This window comes from Arachis duranensis, chromosome 5 (genome assembly GCF_000817695.3).
Source record: "Arachis duranensis cultivar V14167 chromosome 5, aradu.V14167.gnm2.J7QH, whole genome shotgun sequence".
NCBI classification, from domain to species: domain Eukaryota; kingdom Viridiplantae; phylum Streptophyta; class Magnoliopsida; order Fabales; family Fabaceae; genus Arachis; species Arachis duranensis.
The window spans coordinates 2084944-2095215 of NC_029776.3; the positions used below are offsets into that span (position 1 = coordinate 2084944).

Sequence of the window (10272 nt, forward strand, 5' to 3'; positions counted from 1 at the left end):
TGTTTGTCATAAAGACATAAATTAAAAATACTATAAAAAAATATTTTATAGATATTTATAGATGAGATTTATTCGAATTAAAAAAAAAATAGAACAAAACTTATTAAATTTTAATTAGTTTAAGTTGGTTTGGATATAAATTTTTTTGTAAGTGGACCCAAACTACTTAAACCTAGATTAGATCCGTTTGGATAATCTTCTGGTATTCGATTACAAACAAAATTTAGAAAAAAATAAAAAAATAGAAAAAATAGGAAAACTTTATGTAAATAAGATGTAATAAGTGAATATCTTTAATATTTTATAAAAATTATTAATATATATATTTTACATTTTCAATACATTGAATACGATAAAAAAAAAATTAATTTTTTATTATTGTATGTTTAAAATATGCTCTTAGGACGCAAATTACTTAATCCTAATTTTATTTATTTATTTTTACCAAATTTTTATGTGTGATCGATCAAATTGAGAACTTTATTGTAGCCAAAAATTAAGAACTTCATGTTCAATTCTCTTTCCACTTTTGTTTAGAAAGAATGGTTTTAGTTTATATTTTATATGAAAACTATTAATTAAGAAAATTTTTTATTAAAAATATATATAATTTAAGTTCTTAATATATTATTAAAGAAATTGATAATAATCTTAATACGTATAAAACATATATTAACTAAATTCTTAAAGAATTAAAAAAATGAGCTTACCTCCTCCTCCTTAAGTTTAATTGCTCCTTAGTTTTGTTTGTTTGATTTATGTATTTGTTTGGGCATGCACTTTTAATAAATGATTCTGTTTGGCCAAAATATTACTTGGTGGAGTCTACATATTAAAAAAAATAATAAATTATATTTTTTTGTCTATTAAAATTTGTTAAAAATTTAAAAAATAATTCTAAATTTTATTTCAAAATTTTTTTATTTACATTAAATATATTTCTGATAGCTAAATTTTTAAAAAATATAAGACCAATCTAATAATAATATATAAAAATTATACTTAATTTACTTGTATTGAACATCATTTTTATGAAATTGTTATTGAATTAGTTTTAAATTTTTTAAAAAATTGGCCGTTATAGATATATTTAATACAAATAAATTTTTTTTTAAAATAACATTAAAATAAAATAAAACTTTAGAATATTTTATAAATTTTTATTAAATTTTAAAGATAAAAAATATATTTTATCTCTTAAAAAAAATGGGCGGCCCAGACCAAAAAGATAAATAAACTGGATAATTGCAGTTCAAATTTGAGCAGGGCAAAGAATAAAACGAAGTTTTAGGCTACAGTAAAAACTAAAACGGATAATATTTTTATGGATTTAGATCCTCTAAAATTTGATTTTCACTTTAAAGAGTAAAATGTGATATTTTACCTTTAAATAATTTTTTTTTATATTTATTATTAGTTCCACCTATAAAATTAATAGTGAGAAATCACACTTTACTTTCTAAAATGAAATTCAAACTTTAGAAGGTCCAAATCCTATTTTTATGCTTGCTTCGTCTGCTTTAAATTTTATCCAGCATGTTAAAACGAAATATGAAACGAAGTGATTTCGAAAATTAAAAATTACGATTTCTACGCTAAAAATCAATAATCATATATTTGTGTATATATATAATTTAATATTTTTAATATATATTCTAAAGTTCAATACTTAGAATTAAACAACCACCATCACAGCCATCATGTGAGCCAAAAGTCCAAAACACACAGGATATGAACTAGACATGTGCAAGGTTGTGAATATGTGCATGTATCTAAAAACTAGTCACATAATTTATTATTTTTAATCGGTACTTGATCAATAATATTTAAAAATATAGTATTAAACTATTATAATTAAAATATTAAATTACGCCCAAAAACACTTATTCAAATAAATTAAAATGGCTAACTCTTCAATTTTTTTTTGTTTATCTTTAACCAATAATCCATATAAATACAAAAAAGAAAAGTATATGATATCAATATATTATCTGCTAATTTATTATTAATAATAATTAATTATTATATTTTAAACACATATATAATAAGGAGACCCAAAAAATATATCTATAAAGACACTTCGATTAGACACTACTGTAAAAAAGATATTTTCATTAAACACTTCCATTAAATACAGTTATAAACAAAAAATGATAGAAATTGACAGAAATGCTGTTAATAACGTAGCAAAATTGATAAAAAAAAATGTAACTAATTTAATAAACTTAATTTTAACATAACATATAATCTTAGAGTAAAGCTAGGGAACCAAAAGCATATCAGCCAAAATCCAGTCAAATACCTTTTGATGAATTCAAAATCTTTACGAGTTAATATATATAGATGTTTCTTCTACTAAGTATGAAAATGTTTCTTTTTCATATTAAATGGATGTTTTTTATGTATTTTTCGAATTTGTGTTTGATAAAAGGGAAAATAAATTTTGGATCGGGCTTGCTAAAAGGGTTCCGTGATCCCAGGAGTGATTATTGGGGATATGAGAGATTTTATTCAAAACGGCAATTAATAACAAACATTAAAAATTAAATAAAAATTAAATTAATTAATTTAATATTGTTTTGTTTATCTTTTGGCTAATTCTTTTTTGGTTCCACATACTTTTCCATAATCTTATTATTCGGTATTAATTAAACCAGAATATGTACACTAGGACATTCTACAAATATCATATATGCTTTATATAACATCATGATCATCATCACCGATTTTGAAATTGCCACAAAAATTAAACTCAAGAACATTATTATTAAACGGTGCATCATGTTTTGGAGGAAGAGGTGCCAAAGTGCCACCACAATTCTTGATATTACAAACATGCTTCTTAAGAAACCTTACATGTGGCACATGATCATGATCTTCATTCTCATCATTATTACTCCAACTTGCTTCAACCTTGCACCTCTCACACCTACAAACAAACCCATAATCCTCCATCAAGATCTTCTTCCTTGTAGCATAATCCCTCCCAATCCTAAAATAGCTTGTGCAAATCTCTTCTCCTTCATCAACATCCTTAATCAACCTAATAACAATGTCATTAGTATTAGAATTAGTATAAGTAGTGTTCATATAATCAAACCTGCAAGCATTGGGAACACAATCATGGTTAAACATTGTGGCTTTTGGGTATATCCCATATGCCTTAATTGATCTCTGAGGTCCATTAGGGTTATAAGGCTCCATCAAGCAGAAGGAATTGATCCTGTCCTTTGCTAGAGCCTGAGCAACAAGATCAACACTAAGCTTGTTGTTAGGAAAAAGGGGTGAGATTAGATCATGAAGAAAGTTTGCATCTTGAAGGATAGAATCATCTGGGGTGCCATGTAGAGAAAGCAAAGTGTTGATCTCAGAAACTGCAAGGTTGTGAAGAGCAGCAACAAAACGCGCTTGCACTTGATGGTGTTGTTGAAGCAGTGGTGAACGTTGAAGTGATAAGAGTGCTTGGCAAACAGTGGAGGAATGAGAGGAATTGAGGGAAGTAGAGAGGCACTTGTTGCTGCAGAAATGGTGGTTGAGACAAGAAGGACATGAAAGAAGAGTAGTAGGTAGGGTTCTGAAGCAGTGATCACAGTAAGAAGAAGAAGAAGTAAGAGGGGAAGAAGAATAGAGAATGAGAGGGGGTTCAGTGAGGATAACTTGGCCAGCTTTGAGAGCTTGTGAGGCTACAAGGCCTCTTCCTTTTCCTGCAATATGCTCCACCCTCAACATTGAATCTGCCATAGCTTCTCAACTTGTCATCACTGTCAACAAGATTTCAAGTTTCAGAGTTGGTCAATTATTGCTTCATCATGTGCTTTTGGGGATAAGCATATTAATATCAACAAATTTTATAAAAAAGTCGCCATTAAAAAATCTACAACTTGTTATAATTATTGGACTTTTAAATTGAGACACTTCACGCCTTCACATCACATTCTTATTTTTAATATTGGGTTAACAATGATATTTTTTTAAATTGTGATCTATTGTTAGTATTTTTTTAAAATATAGAATGATTTAATTTATGCAGTACAAATTGAATCGTCTAATTTTTTTGAAGTACAGAAATCGAATCGTCTATTTTTTATATACAAAAATTGGACCGTTCAATTTGTGTTTAAAAAATTAAAAAGATTTAGAATACACAAATCGAACCATTTAAGATAATTTAATTTTTAATAATTTTAATTATCTTCGGTTTCTAAATTTTTTTATTTTATTAAAAAAATCACTTTTTATGTCAACTTTTAATAATAAGTTAGATAAATTAATTTTTAAATTAATTCTTTTGTATAAAAGAATAATTTGATGTTATATGAAGAATAATTTATTTAATAACTAAAATTTATTAAAAATTAGAATATTTGACTAAATTTTTTTAAAGATTAATTTAGAATATTATTTAAAATTAAATTATTAGAATATATCATATATATTACACAAAAATATTAGATTATATATTAATTAAATAGTGTTTTAAATTTTTTGTTGTAAAAATAAACACTAAATAAAGAGAGTATTAATTTGATGATTATTTTTTATATATATAATATTTTTTTAATTAGCAATAATTGAGAAAATGTTTCACAGCTGTTTCCCTCTCAAACCACCGACCCCGGCATGCTCCACCTTTTTATGTGAATTGTGAAGATCAAGGAGTGATAAAATTTGTTTGACATGCAAAAATTATTAGACGGGAAATACATATATTAATTATAATCATAAATTATGTTATTTTAAATTAAATAATTTATATAATAATAATCTTATTTATTGTTATAAATATTAATTGAATAAGTTATTATTATTTTTAATTTAAAATTAAATAAAAATAAAATTAGATATTATTTTTTATTTTTTAGATAATTATTTTTTGTATTTTAGATATATTATCTTTTAGATTTTAGATACTATTTTATTTGGGTTTTAAGGTTTAATGGGTGTCATGCTCAAATATAAATAGTGCCTTCAGAGTTTCGGTCTCCAATATACTAAAGTTGCCTTTGTTACTCTTTTCCCATCAAAAGAGTCACAATTCAGCCACCTGGAAATACAGAAGACTTTGGTTGAGGAAGATCGAAAGAACCACAAGATCCAAACTCTTTCAATCATAATTCATATTTATAAATTTAGGTACGCTTTCACATTATAATATTTTTGGTGATTCAATATAGATTATCTGAATTAATAAAATTATTTATTCCAACAAAAATATCTTCTTAAGAAGGTCACTATTTACTATTTAGTAGATTACACTTCTTGTCGGTTATCTAACAAAATTATTAATTTATACAATGCACATATTTATTAGATTCTTTTCAATTTTTACATAACTCCACACACACACATATATAATATTAAATAATTTATGAGGAATGAGTCACCAAAAAATAATTTATGAGGAATTTAATTTAGCAATGGGTTTTAACCGAAAGATGTAAAAAAATTCAAATTCAAATCGAATTGTGTTTTTTAATTTTATTATATGAATCAATATAAAATTAATTAAAATTTTTGGCAATAAACTAATAAATATTTTACAGTAAAATCATAAAATACTTTCTTAGTTGAAGAATAAAAAAATCAAACTTTCACTAAAATAATCAAACATTATTTCCCTAAATATTTAAACTTTTGCATTAATATGAAATATTTTAATACTATAAATCGCTCGTAAATGATTGTTTATTATGATTGCAGTGCTTGAATTTTAAAATATTTGATAGAAAAATATTTTGAATTAATGGTCATAAATTTGATTTTTTTTAATTATATATCTTTGAAAATTTTTATTGTGTAAATATAAATTTGCGTTATATCTTTTGTATATTATGAAATTACAGAAATTTTCTTATATAAATGATTAATCAATAATAATTATAAAAGTATATACTTTTTATTAAATTACACTTCCATCTTAATCCATGACAACAATAAAAAAGTCTAGTAACCCACAAATTCAACCCAACAGAATACATAAATTCAATTACAATTTTAGTCTTTATTATCTTATTTTTATCTTATCCTTATTCTTATCTTATCTTTATTTGCTTTTATCTTTCATAGGACAATGCTCTCTATATATATTTAATTTTACTCTTATAATTTACAACACACTTCATTACAATTCAATCGATCAATAATCAATAAAAGTTCTTTTTTTTTGCTTTTCCTGTTCTTTCACATAAGATACTAAACCTCTCGATGGCAAGCGAAACTAAAATCATGAGAAAAGAAGAAGATGAAACTGCCCTTCATGCACCATCAGACAGGCTCAGCTACCTACCAAACGAGCTGTTGACTATGGTCATCTCTTCCCTCTCTGTCGCCGAAGCCGCAAGGACAAGCACCCTGGCAAAATCATGGCAGGGATTGTGGAGGTACGCCGAACGCCTCGACTTCGATGAAACTGCCATGCCAAGACCTTCCATATTGCCTGAGAAAAGACAAATTGGTACTGGTAGCCTATATAGCACCGTCATAGGTATGGTCTTTAATAGCTATGTTGGTGATTTAACAAGTGTTAGCTTCAAACACTTTCCTAGGAGCATTGCCGTTGGCGAATTGGACTTTTGGGTTGACTTTGTTCTGAATAAATTCAAAAAGATAAATTCTTTGAATTTAAAATGTGAGCATTTGGTTCCAGAACCTGAACCCCCGTTTTTTCCTATGGGGTCTAAAACAGTCAAACTTAATTTCAGCCATATGAATTTTTCAAACTTGAATTCGTTAGAGTTGACCAATTACAAGATGACTACGTCAACGCCAGAAGCTTTGAATGGGTGTGGCTGGAAATTGAAAATCCTAAAGTTGAAGAACATGCGTATGAGCGATGACGTCATCAATGGTGTTTTGCGCAAATGTTTGGGTTTGGAGAGTTTGAGTATTGTTGAGTCAAAGGGGTTTAAGACACTTGAGATCAACAATCCATGGCTTAAGTTCTTGGAGCTTGGATGGTTGATTGTGAATAAGGTTGATCTCAGTGTTGAGAGACTTGAAACCTTGGTTGTTGATTCTTTAATGTGTCCACCAACGGGTTTGAAAATCTATACAGTTAACCTGAGGATTTTACACCTTTCTTGCAACTCAATTGCCCAGAGAATGCGTATCCGGCATTCATATAACCAACCTCTTTTGAAAACGCAAGATATTTTTTAATATTGCAGTGATCTTTTGGGATATAATTCATTCAACATTTTTCAAAATATACTGATTGCGTCAATTGACTTGGATTTGAATAACATAAGAGAATCTATGGCACTTTCCTATATACTAAGATTATCCCTCTCCCTTGAAACTCTTGAAATAACAATACCGCCGGAAGAGAAAGACGACTTTTTAGTGGGTGCAAATAATTCTTATGATAATGTCTGTTTGTCATTTCCAACTTCAATGTTTTGGGAGAGGAACAACCTGTATAATTGTATGAATCACACATTAAAGTTTGTAACCATAAAAGGATTCACAGGAAAAGAATAAGAGGTCAAATTTATCAAGCACGTCATAAGAAATGCCACAACAATAAAAAAGATTACCATAATCAGTGATTCAGCAACAATATTGAAAGAGGCAGAAGCTCTTCTTATATTACCAAGAAATTCAATTTACCTCTCCATAGTATTCAAGTCAGAATCGAATGATGTTGCTCAGCTCACTTCCCAAGTCAATAATAAGATGTCATTTTTATATTTAGAGGAGTATTAGGTGGCTAGCAATTTTTGTAATTTGTAGTCATCAAATAGCCATCAATGATGATTTTAATGGTATGAGATTGTTGTGAGATTTTATCTAATAGTTCATTTTTTTTTGTTACATGTTGGTCAGTATTTGTGAGCCACAAAACTTCTTTATTATTGTCATGGGTTAAGGTAAAAAAGTAATTTAATACTTTTCTCTTACTTTGCAATCGAGACAAACAACTCTAAGTGGATATTGTATCCGAATATTATTAAAAAAAATAATTTTTTTTAGTATTACGAATTAATAGAAAATATTTTTGACACGCTTAAAAAAAATATTATTTTTTATTTTCTTAATATGAGAATATTAAATATCTATCATTCGATATGTGAATAAAAATATTCTAGTTTTCATAATAATTTTTTTAAAAAATAAATTATTTCTATAAATCTAATTTTTAAACTTAAAACGTATATAAAAAATATATTGCTGTTAAAATTTCTTAAAATAAATTAAAATTATTTAAAAGAAACGCTCTCGTATAATTTCGCACAACCTTAAAAAAAAACAGTGTTTTAAAATTATTGAACAATTTTAGGCTATTGGTCTAACCTTTCTCTTTAAACATAATAAGTAGAATCCGAGTGAAAAATGCTATTTTAATAGCAAAAAAGGTTATTCCAATACCAAAATTCAGTAACTCAGTGTAAAAATGTTTATGTTTATAAAATACATTTAGTATATATTTTAAAAATAATTATTGTGATATGTTTTTGTGATATAATTTCTAATCTTTACAATTCAAAATGTTTTTGAGGGTGAAAAGTATACTAATTATTAAATTAAATTATTGTAAAATTGTGCTATAGAAATTAGAAAGACACATTGGTGAAGAAGATTAGATATCCTTCCCAACCTTATCCTTTACAAACACCACCTCTGTTTCTCTCTCTCTCTCTCTCTCTCTCGCTCTCTCTCTCTTCTATAATAATCAAAACACCACTCTCTTCAAACCCATGTATATATAATGGCTTCATCTTCAACTCCCACCACCTTTTCCACTCCTCAATTTCTTCATCAGGTTTTTCTCTTTTCTCTTTACCTTTTATACCTCTTATTTTTATCATGTATGTTCATCTATTGAACCAAGCTGAAGTTCTTTTCTCATTTCCAATTTGGGTGATTGTAGTTTGTAGTTTTTTTAATGATTAACATTACCAACTTAGAATAATAATAATAATAGAATTATGTTATTCTATTTCTAATGCAGCAAGTTAGGAGTAATAACAAGTTATGGACACTCTCCAAAGTCAATAATTTCAATGGAAACATGAAGCCTCATGATTGCTATATTCATAAATCGAGATTTCAACACCTTTCACCTATAAATGCAACCTTGAAGGGCCCTAAGGGGTTCGGAGCCTCTTCAAACAAGAAGAAGAAAAAGACCAAAAACCCAAGAAAGGAGAACTATGGTGATAATGAAGAGGAAGAAGAATACCAAGAAGAAGAGGAGAGAGAGGAAGGTGTGATTCCTGAAGTGGTAACCAATAGAATGATATCAAGAATGGGATTCTCAGTGGGTATCCCACTTGGAATTGGGCTTTTGTTCTTCCCATTCTTTTACTATCTCAAAGTTGGGCTCAAGATTGATGTGCCCACTTGGGTGCCTTTCATTGTCTCATTCTTTTTCTTTGGGTCTGCATTGTTGGGGGTTAGTTATGGGATTGTGTCCTCAAGTTGGGATCCATTGAGGGAAGGCTCTCTTTTGGGCTGGAATGAGGCCCAAAAGAATTGGCCTGTCTTTTGGCAATCACTTAAAGGAGGAGGAGGAGAAGGGTCTAGGAAGAATTAACTAGGCCCATATTAGGCCCATTCATCTTTTTTTATGTTTTACTTTTCATGGTTTTCTTTCTATAGTTCACTATATTAGTTAATCAATTTTGGCCCATGGAATTACACTTGGTAGGTCATACAATGTTTGTTTCCAAATTACATTTATATTTCAACCTTGATTTTAGTTAACAAATGCTTTAAGGATAATGATTAAGATTTTAAATGTAAAAATTTTGGATTGAAAAACTACAAATTTTTCAAACCATTTATTTTATAAACAATTATGAAAGAAATTAGAAAAACTTTTTAAAATAGATACTTTTTTTTTAATTTTTAGGGATTTGGTATGTTTTATCATAACGTGGAATTGGATATCAACAAATTAGGCAACACAAATCGGATTGTGTTCCACTAAATTTCAAAATTTTTATCTTAATGAAATTTGAGAGTAGGATTTCTTTTGTAATTTGACTACCCTTTAAGTCTGAGGGTTAGATTTGTTTATTAAAATTTAAAAAAATTAACATCCATATTAAAAATCAAATACTCCAGGTTGCCATCAATGCATTACACACAATGTTCCTCCATTTTTAAAATCAGCCTTTTTTGGGTATCAAAAAGTTAGAAATACGGTAACTTTTTAAAATAGTTGGGTTTTTGGGTTAAAGAATCATTAGAGATTTTTTTTTTTTGGCTAAAGGAATCATTAGAGCATTTGATAGGAAATGTTTTCTACCTTTACACTTTACAATAGCT

General features: G+C 27.4%; 3 protein-coding genes across 3 annotated transcripts; 2 read left to right on the plus strand and 1 right to left on the minus strand.

Annotated features, from left to right (window-relative positions):
• Window positions 1-2675: 2675 nt before the first annotated feature.
• LOC107487122 (histone-lysine N-methyltransferase ASHR2) lies at window positions 2676-3827 on the minus strand. The gene has a single exon (XM_016107715.3). The coding sequence runs from the start codon at window positions 3739-3741 to the stop codon at window positions 2698-2700; it is 1044 nt and encodes a 347-aa protein (XP_015963201.1). The 5' UTR covers window positions 3742-3827; the 3' UTR covers window positions 2676-2697.
• A 2377-nt stretch (window positions 3828-6204) lies between these two features.
• On the plus strand, window positions 6205-7158 carry LOC107487004 (F-box protein At3g60790-like). The gene has a single exon (XM_016107586.1). The coding sequence runs from the start codon at window positions 6205-6207 to the stop codon at window positions 7156-7158; it is 954 nt and encodes a 317-aa protein (XP_015963072.1).
• A 1412-nt stretch (window positions 7159-8570) lies between these two features.
• On the plus strand, window positions 8571-9629 carry LOC107487121 (protein PAM68, chloroplastic). Its single transcript, XM_016107714.3, has 2 exons — window positions 8571-8761; window positions 8951-9629. The coding sequence occupies exons 1-2, from the start codon at window positions 8708-8710 to the stop codon at window positions 9533-9535; spliced, it is 639 nt and encodes a 212-aa protein (XP_015963200.1). The 5' UTR covers window positions 8571-8707; the 3' UTR covers window positions 9536-9629.
• The last annotated feature ends 643 nt before the right edge of the window (window positions 9630-10272 follow it).

Coding starts and splice junctions, on each gene's coding strand:
- LOC107487122 (XM_016107715.3), bottom strand. CDS start 3,741: ATGGCAGATTCAATGTTGAGGGTGGAGCATATTGCAGGAAAAGGAAGA.
- LOC107487004 (XM_016107586.1), top strand. CDS start 6,205: ATGGCAAGCGAAACTAAAATCATGAGAAAAGAAGAAGATGAAACTGCC.
- LOC107487121 (XM_016107714.3), top strand. CDS start 8,708: ATGGCTTCATCTTCAACTCCCACCACCTTTTCCACTCCTCAATTTCTT. Junction 8,762..8,950: donor CTCCTCAATTTCTTCATCAG/GTTTTTCTCTTT, acceptor TTTCTAATGCAG/CAAGTTAGGAGTAATAACAA.